Source organism: Squalius cephalus, assembly GCF_949319135.1.
Source record: "Squalius cephalus genome assembly, chromosome: 24".
In the NCBI taxonomy this organism is placed as follows: Eukaryota; Metazoa; Chordata; class Actinopteri; order Cypriniformes; family Leuciscidae; genus Squalius; species Squalius cephalus.
Genome location: NC_137145.1, coordinates 4715392 through 4732693, shown reverse-complemented (window position 1 = coordinate 4732693; position 17302 = coordinate 4715392). Strand labels below are relative to the sequence as shown.

The 17302-nt window shown below is 39.4% G+C and overlaps 2 protein-coding genes across 3 annotated transcripts in view; one reads left to right on the top strand and one right to left on the bottom strand.

Annotated features, from left to right (window-relative positions):
- Nucleotides 1-196: 196 nt before the first annotated feature.
- LOC307152532 (piggyBac transposable element-derived protein 4-like) lies at nt 197-7390 on the bottom strand. Of its 2 annotated transcripts, XM_079861263.1 has the most exons (4): nt 7242-7390; nt 6776-6859; nt 1166-3233; nt 197-882 (listed from the first exon to the last, which is right to left on the bottom strand). In XM_079861263.1, exons 3-4 carry the CDS (start codon nt 3212-3214, stop codon nt 382-384), a joined length of 2550 nt encoding a protein of 849 aa, XP_079717389.1. In that variant the 5' UTR covers nt 3215-3233; nt 6776-6859; nt 7242-7390; the 3' UTR covers nt 197-381. The 2 variants fall into 2 exon arrangements, with proteins under 2 accessions (XP_079717389.1, XP_079717388.1); XM_079861262.1 differs by lacking the exon at nt 7242-7390 and having other exon boundaries at nt 6776-7054.
- A 2811-nt stretch (nt 7391-10201) lies between these two features.
- clip1b (CAP-GLY domain containing linker protein 1b) overlaps nt 10202-17302 on the top strand; it is a 26376-nt gene continuing 19275 nt past the window's right edge. Inside the window, exons 1-8 of the mRNA XM_079861261.1 lie at nt 10202-10360; nt 11697-11863; nt 11937-12421; nt 12505-12629; nt 14769-14970; nt 15052-15249; nt 15544-15647; nt 15767-15827. Of these exons, the coding sequence (XP_079717387.1) occupies nt 11776-11863; nt 11937-12421; nt 12505-12629; nt 14769-14970; nt 15052-15249; nt 15544-15647; nt 15767-15827 (1263 nt within the window). The 5' untranslated portion in view covers nt 10202-10360; nt 11697-11775. The remainder of the gene's footprint in view (nt 10361-11696; nt 11864-11936; nt 12422-12504; nt 12630-14768; nt 14971-15051; nt 15250-15543; nt 15648-15766; nt 15828-17302) is intronic.

The window sequence follows — 17302 nt, the reverse complement described above, 5'->3', positions numbered from 1 at the left end:
ATGTTCTCACAAACTCCATTTCTAGACACAAGTTTTGAATTTGGAAATATACTTATGATATACTTAGAAACTACTACTCTTGAGTTTATCATGTTTATATTCACTTGTTTTGAAGTGTCAGTTTTTGCAGTGATGCCACAAATAGTTACAAAATAGTGATACAATGAATGAAAAGACGTAGAGTACACACTATTTTGTCATATCATTTATTTAAAACATCAACATTCAGTAACTCTAATGAAGTAAACTAATAAAAATCTTGAGAAAAAGGGGTTAATAATCAGAAGATTAGCAAAAACATTACTAAAGAGAATAAGCAAGAAAAGAATTTGTCATAAAAACTGAGTATAAAAACAACACATAAGCAGTGACAAATCCTGTTTAAACCTTCTTTCTCTTGTTGCATGGGTGGCAGTAAGTAGTTATAACAGCGTGTGACTTGCAAATGTACATGTTACACTTATTGCACGTCATGTTGGTTTTTTTGCTCAACTTTGATTCACAGACCTGACATCTTTTCCTCTTAGTGGGGGTTGAGACTGGCGAGGGGCCGGTTTCTTTGACTTTAACAGAGCAGGCGCGTGCTTCCATCACTTTATGGTACGGAGCCTTTACGGGGGAGCCTTCTTGTGCTTCCATTACGATATTCCGAGAGGCTAGCGTGCGGGGAATGCCTTGCCGTCTTATCATGAACGGAGTCACCAGAGCTTCACCTAGCTCTTCCAGAAAGAGTCGCCTTTTGAAGCACTTCTGTTTGTTCCACGTAGGATCCATTTCGGTCCAGAGCACAAATGAATTGTAGGCGGAGACATCCAACATGTTAAAGAAGACAACTATTGGCCAACGCATTGTCTTTCTTTGGCAGGTGTATGTGGCAACTAGCTGGAAGTTAAATGACAAGCAAAAAACACAAAAGCTTTAGTCATCAGCTGACAATTCAGGTCACTTCATACATGCCATTTGCCCTAAAAGTTGTGATAAGATGGAAGTAGTAACAGATCTTTTCAACTCTATTGTGTACATCCACGTGTAACAGAATGTTGACAAAGAAAACATATGCACAGATGAATTGTTCAAAATAAGATCTATAATATGCATTTAGAAAATAGATAGGGTTGATTTTCATTTCATGCCAATAACGTATAAATAATGCAACGTAAAATACCTGGTCAAGGGTGTCAACTCCACCTTTGGTCTTGTTGTAGTCTAGGATTATTTCTGGCTTCTTGTGGTCTTTGCTGCTTACTGCGGCATCTCTATGTAATGTGCTCATCAAAAGCACATTTTTGTTTTTTCTGGGACAGTAGGACACAAGAGCGTGTGTCTCGGTGAAGGCGAACATGGACGAGAATCGGGCTCTGTGTTTGACTGACAGGAGCGCAGGAGGGAGCTCAGGCTTGTTTGATCTGACTGTTCCAATCATGGTCATTTTTCTTTGGAGCAGCTCCTCGCCGAGGGCATACGAGGTGAAAAAGTTGTCACATGTGATGGTGTGTCCCTGGAGACCAGATGTCATGTCCAAGACCACACGCATTCCCTGGTTCTTTTCTGGCTTCCTGTCGGCAGCTTTGCCTGTGTAGATCTGCATGTTCCATGCGTAGCTCGAGCTGGCATCGCAAGCCGCCCAGATTTTAATTCCATACTTGCTCGGTTTACTCGGCATGTATTGTTTGAAAGGACAGCGACCTCTGAAAGGGACCAAGCACTCGTCCACAGTGACGCTCGGGCCTGGATTGTACAAGAGCGGCAGGCGTTGGACCCATTTTTCCCAGATGTTCCTTATTGGTGCCAGCTTGTCATCTTTCTTTCGGCCATCCTTTCTATAAAAGCAGAAGATCCTTGACATGATGGAAAAAGTTTTCAAAGGCATGGTAGCACGAAAAATTGCCCTCCCCGACACACCGCCCCATAAGCTACACAAAGCCTCATGGTGGGATCGATACACGCCTGCCAGAATCAACAGACCGAAATAGGCCTGTATGTCCGTCCAGTCCAGGCTTTTCCAGGCTTTACCAAAAACACGTTTCCCCTCTAAATTGGACATATCAATCAAAATCTTTTTAATGTTATCTGGGAAAAACATTTCAAATGTTGATATTATGTCTTTGGCATTGGAACATGCAAACCTGGTTGGTCCAGGGGTCATTTTGATGACACGATGAGTTGGTATTCTCCCTTGTTTCTCTGAAGGAGTTGTTGAAGTCCACAATATTTTCCCGTTTTTGGACTGGTAAGCGGCATCCGCCTCAGGAGGGTCCTCTTCCTCTTCCTCTTCCTCTTCTCCATCAGTAGAGTGGTAGTCTGGGTCGAATTCTGTATTGTCCTCTGTTTCAGAAGTTTGATCGAAGAGCTCCTCCTCTGTCTCAGCTTCTCCTTCCAGGTATCTTTCCTCTTCTATCCATCCATCACTTGAATGTGGGGTCGCGTCTCTTTCCTCTTCTATGCTTCCATCACTTGTATGTAGGGTTGCATATCTTTCCTCTTCCATGCATCCATCACTTGAATGTGGGGTCGCGTCTCTTTCCTCCTCCATGCTTCCATCACTTTTATGTGGGGTTGCATATCTTTCCTCTTCCATGCATCCATCACTTGAATGTAGGGTCGCGTCTCTTAACTCTTCCATGGATCCATCACTTGAATGTAGGGTCGCGTCTCTTTCCTCTTCTATGCTTCCATCACTTTTATGTGGGGTCGCGTCTCTTTCCTCTTCTATGCTTCCATCACTTTTATGTGGGGTCGCGTCTCTTTCCTCTTCTATGCTTCCATCACTTTTATGTAGGGTTGCATATCTTTCCTCTTCCATGCATCCATCACTTGAATGTGGGGTCGCGTCTCTTTCCTCTTCTATGCTTCCATCACTTTTATGTGGGGTTGCATATCTTTCCTCTTCCATGCATCCATCACTTGAATGTAGGGTCGCGTCTCTTAACTCTTCCATGGATCCATCACTTGAATGTAGGGTCGCATCTCTTTCCTCTTCTATGCTTCCATCACTTTTATGTGGGGTCGCGTCTCTTTCCTCTTCCATGCATCCATCACTTGAATGTGGGGTCGCGTCTCTTTCCTCTTCTATGCTTCCATCACTTTTATGTGGGGTTGCATATCTTTCCTCTTCTATGCTTCCATCACTTGTATGTAGGGTCGTGTCTCTTTCCTCTTCTCTGGATTCAAATAAACGAACCAGGGTCTCCACAACATTAAACCGTCTCTTCATTATTCAGCTACAGAATGAACTGCAAGCAAGGTCCAAGGGAAGCCACATTTATAATTCAATTTGTAATACTTGTTAGGATCAAATGTGCTCTAACACTAAAACAGTGAAACATTTGGAAGAACAATTTGGTGTCTTTACTATTAAAATTAAAAGATGACACTTTTCTTCAAAGCTAGTGATGTGCAAAGGTTTGTGTGTTTAGGGTTTAGGCATAAGGATAAGGATAAGAGATGTGTTATTTGTCGGCTCTGAAAACAACTGAAGCCTTTGAAATGTCCTCACTGAAGTAGTCAAATAACCTTGACTACAAAATTTTTTGTTGATTCCAATAAAATGGATGGTTTTAAAATACTACTGCTTTTACATAAAGAATGATTAATGAACAAGTAATTATTATCATCAACAATTAAATTTGAACAAAATCTGTATTTTTTCTGTCAATTTAGATTTAATGACAGACATTCTGTGATATGGTTAAAATAATATTCTATACAGATGTCACTGTTAGATTGCAAGGAGTGTTCATGCATAATTTTGAAGTTGGCTTGAAAAAACCTAGTCAGAAAGTAGTTTTCAAAAGCATGATGTTTAAAGGTTTAAGGCCATGCAGTCGATCAGAAGATGTTGCAAGAATGGGGGCTTTAAAGCAGATCAAAGGCATAGTCTGTCTGTCTGCTTAGATTTGAACTGTTCACTGTTGGAGTTTGAACAATCTTAACTCATTCCAAATTAATCAATAGAATCAGAGTTAAAAGAAGCAGGTCAGTGGAACGAAAAAGAGCGCAAGGTCTAGAGATGCGTTTTTTAAAAGTTAAACTTATTTTAACTTGAGCGCCACGTTTTTAGAATGCCATGACATGCGCAAGACGCTGCAAAGGATGCGAGCACAATGGTCATACACGTCCTTCTAGTGCATGTTTACATAGAAAAACAATGGAAAAGTAGCGCAGTGGAATGGAAAAACCAAGCGGCAACATTCCTGGCTCTCTCTTAAAACCAACACGGAAGTAACTTAAACTGCAATTCATCGACTGGCCACTAGAGACAGGCTGCAAAAGAGGGGTCTAATCTCATAGACCCCCCCATGTTAAAATTCCCAACTTTACATCAGAAAAAAATGTGTTTACAACCTGGTGCAAAAAGTGGTTTTGGTCTATATAGCAAATTTTGCCCTTCATGACAACTGTGAGGGGGGTGAATTTTTTTATAACTCATCCATTTAAATTATATTAAGCCTTAAAGTTATGCATAATTAAGGGCGTGGCCACTTGAGTGACAGCCTACTGCCGTGGACTACTAGTCGTTTGTCTGTCGTCTGTTAGCCGCCACGTCACCTCAGCTAATCCCGCCTTTTTGCCCATTTTCATTTATCAGGGAGTGACGCGATGCCAAGATGGCGATGGCCAGCTCCACCCACTTTGGGTTTCAAAAATGCTCTTCAGAAACCTACAGATGACATCACGGACACTACGTCCATATTTTTTTTACAGTCTATGGGAAAAAACATTCTGTGTTAACGGCCCCTAACAAATACAACAAACGCTGCATCCGAAATGGCGTACTGAGTAGGTACTACATTTGAATTTGAAATGACTTTGCGACCGTTAAAAAAAGTACGCTCTATAGTATGAATATGGGTAGTATGAATGAAACGTACTACATCCACCATGTTGTTACGGTCATGTGACCTACCCGCATCAGTTGTGTCGCTTCACTTGCATTTATAAATCCCCTCCCGTGGCCTCATGGGATAGTAAAGTGTCCATCAAATGCGCACTTCAGAACCTCTGCGGAAGTAGTAGTTCATCCGGGTACTTTTCACCTACTGTTTTTCCAATACGATGTATCGGACATTCTAATCTTTTGGTGTATTGTTTTTCGCATACTATAGTTGGGAACTAGTATGCAATTTCGGAGCAGTGACAACGTCACCATTGTTCTAAGCCAATAAGTGACAAGCTGTGTTGTCAACGAGTCGATTCCCTTCGAATGACGCAATGACACGGAACGTTACGCTGCTTAAAGGGTAACTCAACCCTAAACCAACTTTTTTTAGTTAATGATCTCTAAGAATGGGTCTTTATTAGTGCTGTTCATTGATTTGAGTAACTTTTTTGACATTTGGGTATAAAGTGTTTTAATTCTACAATATATGGTGTAAAAACGTCTGAGTGATGCCCTCTTCAGGTTGAACGGTGGCTACTGCAGTTGAATTTTCCTATTGGATGTTTGCAGTACTGCGTGACGTAAGCGGTACTGCGTGACGTAAGCAGGTACCATTAGCAGACCACGAGCTACCATTGCATCAGTTAGGATAGCTTCAAGTTAGCGTAGATTTATCTGTATTTAGTACTGTGGTCAGGAGGGTACGTAGGTGTAGTGTTGCTGGTTGCAACAGCACTGCTTGACTGCATAGCTTTCCAGCAGACTTGGAAATTAGGTGCCAGTGGTTGCATGCACTTGGCCTGGAAGACCGTAAGTTCCCGCCTAGAGTTCAAGTGTGCAACCTGCATTTGACGCGGGATTGCTTCTCCAACGCAATAGAGGTGGAAATGGGCTTCTTCTCCACACAGCTTATGCTGAAAAGCGACGCAGTGCCAAACGATCATATATATTTTAATCACAATTTATGGTTAGGCTAAAGTTAATCCTCTGGTCGACAAAAGTGCCGGCGCATTTTGATGGATTTTTTCACATAGCAGCAAAATATGATGCCTACAGAGAGCGTGCCCTATTGACATCAACTCGATAAAACTCACCAGATGCATGTACTTTATGTCGTCTTGAGACCCTGTGAGTCACTCTCCATTTTAGAGTCTGACAGCAGCTGTCAATTAATCCGTCAATGCGGGTCTCAGGTGCACACGCCCCTCCCCCTCCCCCCCCAACACCCCCCCCCCCCCCCCATTTTTCAAATATTGAAAAATGCTTGGTTGAGTCAGGCTCTGACCAGGGGTTTAGTTACCCTTTAAAATAGCTTATTTCTCTGGATTTAAACATTGTTGGAGACATTTGGGATAATGTAAAATACATAAATCAACAAAATATATAACGTTGTTTTATTGGTTTGGGGATTTTAATCAAATCATTTTAAAATGTTGTGCCTTTAACTGATTAGCTCATGTTCTCTGAATTAACTTTGCTATTTGCTGCATTTTGTGAATGCATGTTTTTATTGCTGTGTGTGGCTACATATACGTTGTATTATTCCTTTGGCAACGTTCTAAAGCCATGACAGTAAAGTTAATCTGAATTAAAATGTTGATGTTGAAAAATATGAAAAAAGCTCTGTGCTATAGCGTCGCCCATTCATTTATTTGCCCGTGTTCTTCATTGTAGATGTGGGTGAAAGATAAACAAAATGGCAGCAGCTGGAATGTGAAAAGATCAGTCCATTCACATTATATCTTTGCACCTAATATCAAATTTATTCTTTGTGTGTGTAAAATAATGTCAATACGATGAAACGCATCAATACATTTGAAAAGTCGCCTAGTAAACAATAAACATCGGTGAGGCTTTTATGACTTTAATTCAAATCAAGTTTTACGTGCGTCTTACCTTATCTACACGAGATGTTTCGGATTACACACAAATCCTTTATGGAATCCTTCCAGTTATTCCCGTGTATTTCAGAAACAGAATCTGCGTGAGGAACAGATGCATAAGATTAGCACGAACACCAGCAGCTAATATAACATTCGGACGGAAAAGTGCTGATTATACTGTAATATCTGCAATAATACTGCTTCCTTGAGTTCAGGGGTATATTATTGGCAAAGTAATGGAGCAGTCCTCATGCCCAGTGCCCGCGCCCTCAGTTGATGCACATGTACAGTCATGCAGATGTTGCACACAACGGAATCATATCTGAATAATATTTTCGATGCATCCCGAATGTTCAATGAAAAAAATAGTGAAAATTCCGACGACAATGTTGTAATCTAGCAGGAAATTTGCAATAAAGAGCATGCATGGACTGTTTTATTTTTCCCCCCGATATAAGATTAATATTGGATTTCCTTACCAATAATGAAAACACTTATGCATCTATGCATGCAAATAACTACTTGATAATGTTTTAATTATTGTTGAGGAATATATCTGCATGCGTTGCGAAGTCCATGTGTTCAGGTTGCAGGTACAGAATACAATAATGTGGCGATCAGGGTTGCCAGGTTTTCGTAACACAACCAGGCCAATTTCTATTAAACCCACGGCAACAGTGTAAAGGAAGCCCACTTGGCAACACTGGAGGCGATAACACCACCTTTTTTTTTTTTTTTACAGTCTATGCATCAGATCTATGCAAGTCCAGAGAGGTGGAGCTGGACGTCATTTGACTCTGCAGTGAGCACCATTTACTTAAAGGGATACTCCACTTTAAAATGAAAATTCTGTCATCATATACTCACCCTCATGTTGTTTCAAACCTGTATGAATTTCTTTCTTCTGCTGAACAGAAAGGAAGATATTTAGAAGAATGTCAGTAACCAGACAGTTTCTGGTACCATTGACTTCCATACTATGACATATACTGACATTCTTCTAAATATCTTCCTTTCTGTTCAGCAGAAGAAAGAAATTCATACAGGTTTGAAACAACATGAGGGTGAGTATATGATGACAGAATTTTCATTTTAAAGTGGAGTATCCCTTTAAGGCTATGGAGTCAATATAATGCCACATAGTTTTGCAAAAGAATAAAGTATTGCAAAAGAAAAAACATTTTTGCAAAACAAAAATAAAGTATTGAGCAAAAAAAAAAATGTTTTGCTCACAAAATTAAAGAATTGCAAAGGGGGGGGGGGGAGTATTGAGAGAAAAATACAAGTTATGCAAACAAAAATAAAGAATTGCTAAATAAAATAAAGAACTGCAAAAATAAAGATATAATTACTTGCAAAAATCAATGACAGCTGTAATCCTATTTTATCTCTGCAACATGTTTTCCATACTCACGCCCACTAAAGTGCCTTGAAACTCGCAGTATTATTCAATGTGTTGACGTAATTTCCACTGAAACAGGAAGACAGGGCGGGACATGTCTCACAGCTCCTCCCCTTTTTAAAAATAGCCAATAACGTTTAGTTTATATCACAGCTTGGCGTGAGCCGGCTCGATAAAGCCGCAGTTTCCTCCTAATGTCTAACTGTTTCTCCTCCTACTCTCCTCCATATCGGTACGATACGTTTTCTGGTGCCGACTCACATATGATCCGCTCTGTGCTATCGTATCTCTGGACCAGAGCAGACTGTGCGAGGTGCGGCGGTTTTGCGTAACACTAACGTGAAACCAGACTTCATTCGCCTCAAAGGAAAGCATATTTACACTGTCTGAATCGTTATAGAAAATAGTAATAGTGTGAATAAATGACCGATTTCAGTCGCAGCTTCAGCGTCAATTTATAATGTAGGGGGCGGAGCTTCAGATTCTAGAGAGCATTTGATTGGACAGAAAATCTGAATCTGAGAAACAGCGATGTTATCAAAATATTTGATCCATATATTGGCGTAAGTGAGAGACTGTATGTTTTGAATTCTTATGTAGTCTAAATGTGAATTTTGTCATTGTTTTGGAGCACAGCTAATAGATAGCCTAACAGTAAGACTATTCATACTAAAAGCCAAAAAGTTTCAGTTTCGATTTTGTAGGATTGAAAATAATCCAAGATATTTCTTTACTGTTTCCACCCCCTCTTTCCACCACAAGGACCATTTGGAGTTCCTAAAAGCACAGAGGTTTCTGATTGTGATCTAGGCCTGTTGGCCAACATGTTTGTACTTTGGGGTCAATGAACTGTCACACCTTTAGTACAGCGGGGGAAGTGTAATTATCTGATTGGTCAGTTTGAATGTCTCACATTTGGGTTTTAGTCACATGGTCAGGAAAAAAATAAAAGAAGATTGAAACTGTTGCTCTGTCTCTTTTGGATGCTCTTTTATTCTTCCCTTTGCCTCCTCTCTCTCTCTCTCTCTCTCTCTCTCTCTCTCTCTCTCTCTCTCTCTCTCTCTCTCTCTCTCAGGTAACATTTTACATGCTGGGTAAGATTAATGGTATAAGTCATCATCAACTCATACATCTATTTTGTAACTATTTTAAGTGTAACCATAACCATATTTTGTCATTAAACCTTTTCAATTACAACTAATGTGCTAACTTTGATTTGGTATTGACTTTGAAGTGCTTCATATTGCAATACAATATAGTCACTCTCTATAGCAACGCTCTCCCACATATTAAGCAATTGTAACTGCGCTTATTTCCGTCGTTGGTATAAGTGGCAGTGGGTGAATAGACAAGAAATGTGCAGTTTTCTACCATCTTGCTAATAACGTTTCTTTAGTCATTCGGCTGTCTTGCAGCTTGAACCACTGCAGGAAATCCACCCTTACAATTTCATGGGGACTTTAAGTTCAACTGGTTACTAAACATTGGTTGAAATGCATCTGGTATCAATTTACTAGCTATTAAATTATTATTTTTCGTTTTTGCACTCTTTAATGGTCACTGTGTGCTCTCTTGTGTTAGAATAGCAAAAAAGGCGACATTTATGTCATTTAAAACTTTATTGGAAATGCAGGAAATTAAGTGAAAAAATAAAAACGAGACAAGGCAAAAATGGTCAAATTTTATGTTGTTTTTTGTTTAAATATTTTTGTCAATATTCAGATTAGACCACTAGTTGCCGCCACAGACCACTGACACGTTTTGGCCACATTCATTCAATAAAAAAAAATACTGTTTCCTCCCCTTAAATTATTTTTGAAATTATATCACACAATTCGGGCTCAAATCTATTCATTTTTATCGTTGTAGATCAGCTAATTTTTCTGTTTCCCCCCAGCAAGACATTTCAAGTGTTTTAAAATCAAAATTATTCTGCAACAAAAAATCCTCATGCATCGTTTCATAATTACATTTTTCCACACTTTATCTGATGCGGCTCATTTTATTAACTCTATATCCTGTTAATTTACATTATACGGATGTCGTGTCAAAAGTCACTGTAAAGTGTTTGGGTGCAGCTTTGTGTTGAATTGCCTCACCCATCATCATCATCAGTGTGAGATCATCATCCAGACAAACAAGAAATCCCTTTATTTCCCTTATCACGAAGGCATGCTTGACATTAAAACGGTCCAGGTAAGAGAATATGATCACTTAATTCTCTCTAAATCTCACTATATTGAGCTCATGTGTGTTGCATTTAGAGGATTAGCTCCTCTGGCTAATGTCGGCTAGCAAACAGTTTGTTATGATGTGAAGTCATAGCCAGCCACGTAGAAACAGAAATATACGGAATGTGTGACTAAAAACAGACTTTCATATATTTGGGATATTATGTGAAATTCTAGGATCGTTTATGATCATTTTTTTGACAGTTATCGTTTGGCTAGTTGTCGTTAGGTCGTTAGAATAATAAACAATAACAATATTTTGTTCTTTTAACAATCCAGTCCAAATTGATCGAAATCGCTGGTTGCATTAAGTGCCATACATTATTATTATTATTATTATTATTATTATTATTATTATTATTATTATTTCAAATATTTAGTTAATAACCAGAAGCAAAAGTGTAGATAACTTAATTTCACTCCTCCTTAAACGAAATTAATAACCAGTGGTTTATTATTCAATGATAGAGTAAACAATTGTGATATGATTTTTGTCACTATAACGTTACGTGCTGTGGTATTACCATGGTAGAGTGATTTTCAGAGGGTAATACCATGGTATATGTACACAAAGACTTGGTACTGTCAATAGTACCGTGGTACTTTTTTTTTTTTAGGATAGTTGTGTTAGCGTTAAGTTTTATTATGTGTCATTTTGTGGATTAGCGTAAGTATAAATGATTTTGTAGTGTACTCAGGCTTAACTGTACTTAACCGCCACAAATAGCCATGGTTACAACAGTTCCCACCAAAGTACCATAGTTATTTGATCAGTGTTAGTAATATAAAATCATAAGAATGAATATATTTATTTCCCCCCTAACAGTCACTAAAAGAGTACCATAGTAATGCCATGTATTCCACTTTGATAAATAATAATGTTTTTTACCATGTCTTGTATTAATGTTGGCATGAAACAGAAGTTTCTCTAGTCTTTTCTTCCCTATTTTTCTATTGGCTGACACCGTAAGGCTTTTACACATTCATGTTAAAAATGGTTGTGCCGGAAATGAAAGTCGGCATGAAATGAAAATTCACCATATTTATTTTCTAAATGCGTGTTATAGATCTAATTGTGAACAATTTATCTGTTCATACGTTTCATTTTCTTTTTGACCTCTTAATTTAATCGTACCTTTCTCTCTCTTGACATAGGCAGGACTTCTCCAGTCATTTAGTCTGCTTAAATTTTAGCCACCTTTTTTCTTTTTTGAAAAAGTTTTTTAGGGGTTTATCATCACACAATAAAACAATTAAACACAAATTGCATGCTTTACTTATATTAACATTTCTTCTGTCAGGGAATCCTATCTGGTCAAGGAGGGTTGACGTTTTTCCAGGCCCTGCAGGAATAGCACATGTGTGCATAAAGCAGGGAATATGAGTACGGGGAAGCCAAGTGGTCTCAAACCACCCACCAAGATTGGTAAACCACCCTCGGCGCCAACCAAAACCTCGCCCACCTCAGGTGAGTAACCTATGGGTTACATTTTAAATGCACTGATTCAGGCATGACGTGCCTTTATTTTTGCTGACTGCAGCTGGTGCCAAGGCTGTAACATCTCCGACCTCCAATACCGACCAAGATGCGCCGTCAGATTTCTCTGTTGGCGAACGTGTTTGGGTCAACGGAAATAAACCGGGTTGTGTGCAGTTCATCGGAGGGACTCAGTTTGCACCGGGCCAGTGGGCAGGAATAGTTTTAGACGAGCCCATCGGGAAGAATGATGGCTCTGTGGCTGGAGTGCGCTACTTCCAGTGCGTGGACTTGCGAGGCATATTTACTCGGCCCTCCAAACTCTCTCGTACTCCCGTGGCAGAGCGTGAGACCAATGGCACGCAGACTCCCGCCAAGTCGTCCGCCTCCCCTGCCAAAGATCCTGCTCCTGTCACTCAGACCATTACTGCAACCACCAAGACCTCATCAAACCTTACCAGGGCCACCAGCGAGTCTGCTTCCAATCTCTCTGAGACAGATTCAACCAAGAAGTTACAGCGGGACATGAAGCTGGGTGATCGTGTGCTGGTAAGGCCCAAATCTGGTCTGTCTTCACACTTTAGTGGCTCATTGAGGGAAGTTTGAGGGAATGTTTTACTTACTTTCCTTAGGTTGCAGGATCCAAGGCTGGTGTTGTGCGTTTCCTGGGCGAAACTGACTTCGCGAAAGGTGAATGGTGTGGCGTTGAGCTGGACGAGCCTCTTGGCAAGAATGATGGGGCAGTGGCTGGTGCAAGGTAAGGCCACAATTTGTCAAAATTACACAAGATCAACCCGTGAGAACAGGACGTTCTGTTTTAAAACACATTTATAAAATGGATCTGTAAGGTTTTTGCTTATGTGGCTGAATCTTAGCACATTCTTGAGAAACTAGAGTTTTGAGACATTGTTGAGAAGCCATAGAAGAGGCATGTGAGATTACTTGTTTTTTTTTTTTCCAACTGTACAGTATGTCATATAGCTTCACTTTTCATGTTCAGTTCCCAATGGAGCAGCCGGAGTGGTTTCATCATGCTGCATGACTGGATCTAATAGGGAAACGCGAGTAAAACAAACGATTATCAGTTTAAACTAAAGGTTGGACTCGATAGTGTTCCTTACAACTACCAAAGATCCAGTGATCCATATATATTGACGTGCAGCCAGGAATCATGCTTCCTGACATTTATATATGCCTGATTTTGACGCCGGGGAAATACAAAAAGCAAAATTGCCTGTGAACGCTGTTTATAATACAATATAGGAAGGTCTAAATCTGGGTGTAGACTTATATCAATGTTATATATCGTCCTGTCGGGATGACGTTTCAACTAGCCGCCTGATGAAGGAAAGCCGCCATGGCTTGTTGTCAGAGGGCTGTTTGTACACGGCTACCCTGAGTTGTTGCGTAAATTTGTTTGCCGATAGGCCTGGGAAGAGATGGAATAACTTAAGTACAAAGCAGAGGATCATTAATGTCCAGGTGAATTTATTAGGACAGCTGTCTCCGCATACGTGATCCCAAATAAAGTTCAAAATAACCAAAACAAATCATCAAAACATGCTCGAAATAGACGGTACAAAACATAAATAAAACATGCTGAGAGCAGCAAAACATGGCATCACATCTAGCCTCGAGGAACAAACCTCTGACAATGAGGACTCGCATCTTACAGCATTTGACTGTACAAGCTCTGGCCCTTGGCCCATCTCTCCTGGCTCAACTATTCTCACTCCTTTGTATATGATATCTTCCCGCCAAACACTAGTGGAACATACCAACAGTAGGGGTCGGTCAAATCTCATGACTACAGAAACACATTCAATGTCAGTGCTCTTACATATGCATTTAAACAGATAACATAATCACAAATAATATCATTAATCCAAGGTAAACAATATGAAAACAATCATAACCTTAAACAATAAATCAATGTACACAATAACACTGTGAACTGTTGTTCACATGGTGATAACCTACAGGTTCGTCATCACACGTCCAGCCCTAAAACTTCTATAGTTTTGTCAGTTTATTTAAAAACAACCAATTATGCTAAATATAAGATGGTAAATATTTATTTGATGAGTTGTCAATGCAATATATAACAATACAATATATAGGGTATGATTTTACCCCAAAATTCAACATATTGACAAAAAATTATATTTGCAAATCCATGTTTCGCTGGCTGGAGTCCAGTTGTTTCTGTGAATTCCAGCGATCCATTTACTTCTCTTTTCTGTAGCTTTAGGCAGTCTGTAAAAATATACTTCAGATTTCTTGTCAAATCTATTTGTACAGTCAGTCTCAAAGCTTTTTCCTGTTTTAGATGTGTTTTGTGTGTTTTTCGTGGCATTCTCGCTGAAAACCACTCAGTTTTTTTGTCACTCAGTGGGCGTAACCTCAGTCACTCCAGACAGTGATGTCACGTGCATACCCTCTATAATAAAAAATGTCCTGTTTCTCTCTGAAATATTACATTACAGAAGTAAAACGAGTTGTTAATGCTGTGTCATGTTGGTTTTAACCTCGGGTTACTCTAGTTGAACTGCCTTTATGGGAAGTGTATTGTAAGTACAGTGCATATAAAAAGTCTACACACGTGATGGAAAAATTAAACAAAGACAACTCATATCAAAACTTTTGCATATTTTATGTAAAAAACACAACCTATGCAATGTCACTGAAAACCAAAGTGACAGTTTTCATAGAAAAAAAATATATATATATGTATAAATAAAAATTGGAATAACTAACTGCATAAGTGTGCACACCCTGTACTAATACTAAGTTAAAGCACCCTTAGATTTTATTACAGCACTTTGTTTGGATATGAATCAGCTTGGCACATCTTGATTAGGAAATATTTATGTATTTTTATGCTTCACTCTCACAGGTATTTTCAGTGCCTCCCAAAGTATGGGCTATTCGCTCCTACGCACAAAGTCACACGCATCGGATTCCCGTCCACCACTACTGCCAAATCCAAAACCTCCAGACGCAGGTCGACCCTGAAGAACAGCCCCAGCGCATCTTCCGTCAGCTCCCTCAGCTCTGTCACCTCCTCAGTAGGAGGCAAACCCAGCCGAGCGGGCCTGGTAAGGTCCTGCTCCTTTCACTCACGATATATGTTCTTCTCCATATATTATTAGAAATAATACCTGTCAATAATCTTTCAGCTCACAGAGACGTCTGCACGGTACGCACGGAAGATCTCCGGCACCACGGCCCTGCAGGAGGCCCTGAAGGAGAAGCAGCAGCACATCGAGCAGCTCCTGGCTGAGCGGGACCTGGAGAGGACGGAAGTGGCACGAGCCACAAGCCATGCTGGAGAGGTGCAGCAAGAGCTGGCACTGCTCAGACAGGGCCAGGAACAGGTGGGTGGTTTTGGGATATTAAACCAGACTCTAAAGGTGATGATACACAGGGCAACTTTTTGAGCAATGTTGCTGTCAACGGGCAACCAGATGAGACACAGGGCCCACGACCTATCGAAATTATCCAGATAGAAATGTATTGCCCATTTTAAATGGGAAAGTGCCCAAGCAACAATCTCTCGGCAAGATTGCCAAGCAACATTGCTCAAAAAGTTGCCCCGTCTATCACCACGTTTAGATGCATACGTGTTGCATGGTGTTCTGAATCTTAAAACTTTGCATGTGTTTTTGAAGTACGCCAACGAGATGGAAGCCAAGTTGGACCAGTTGCGGAGACTTGTGGAGACTGCAGACCGAGATAAAGTGGAGCTGATGAATCAACTGGAAGAGGAAAAAAGGTAATCTTGATCTTAAAAAATACCTTTTATATTGTTTGATTATTGCAAAAGAACATGCAAGTTCATGTGAATGTGTTAAGAAACCTTTGAGGGCTTGATGTGTACTTCTTATCCCACAGAAAAGTGGAGGACCTGCAGTTCCGTGTAGAGGAAGCTTGTATTACCAAAGGTGACCTAGAGGTAAAGTGACCCTATCATATACGTTTACATCGAGAGAAACCGAATATGGCTGGAACCAGCATAGTCCCCTGTCACAGATCAGTCTGTGTTCATGCAGAAATAATCAGTATCATTTACACTTTTAACAAAACAAATTCACAGGAGATAAATAGATATCAAAAAAAATAAAAATTGTTTTAAAGAGATGATTGACAGACAGATAATAGACTAGATAGATAGATTGATAGATGATTGATTGATTGATAGACTTGATGTGACTGCAACTATAGATAGATAAAACTGTTGTGACTACAATGATAGATAGACTTGTTTTGACAAACTATAGATAGATAGACTTGTTTTGACAAACTATAGATAGATAGATAGACTTGTTTTGACTAAAACTATAGATAGATGGACAGACAGATAGATAGATAGATAGATAGATAGATAGATAGATAGATAGATAGATAGATAGATAGATAGATGGACAGACAGACAGATAGATAGACAGACAGATAGATAGATAGATAGATAGATAGACAGATAGACTTGTTTTGACTAAAACTATAGATGGATGGACAGACAGATAGATAGATAGATAGATAGATAGATAGATAGATAGATAGATAGATAGATGGACAGACAGACAGACAGACAGATAGATAGACAGACAGATAGATAGATAGATAGATAGATAGATAGATAGATAGATAGATAGATAGATAGACTTGTTTTGACTAAAACTATAGATAGATAGATGGATGGACGGACAGATAGATAGATAGATAGATAGACAGACAGACAGACAGACAGACAGACAGATAGATAGATAGTTAGATAGATAGATAGATAGATAGATAGATAGATAGATAGATAGATAGATAGATAGATAGATAGATAGACAGACAGACAGACAGACAGACAGACAGACTGATTAATTGATAGATAGATAGATAGATAGATAGATAGAAAGAAAGATAGATAGAAAGACAGACAGACAGACAGACAGACAGACTGATAGATAGATAGATAGATAGATAGATAGATAGATAGATAGATAGACAGACAGACAGACAGACAGACAGACAGACAGATAGATAGATAGATAGATAGATAGATTTGATCAAATGAGGATCATTCGTTGACAAGTTCTTCAAAAATCCTATTGGAGAATTTTCTTTTAAAAACAACAAAACAAATCAAAACAGTGCATCACTTTGTGGCATTTATAGCATTGACTCTTTGATGCTTTATTCACCTTATTCTCTTTAGTTGTTCATTCACTCTTTCATCACTGCATTCTTCTCTATTCATCTTTTATCACTTTCAAACGTTCATTCCTTCATTCATTCTTTTATTATTGACACCCTCCATCTCTCTTTCATCGGCCTGCCTTTGAGCCAGTCACATTTGTTTCATGTCTTTGTGTTCTTGTTTTTTTTTAAATGCGATCCTCCGTCTTCACGCCGCTCTGTGTGTGTGTGTGTCACTGC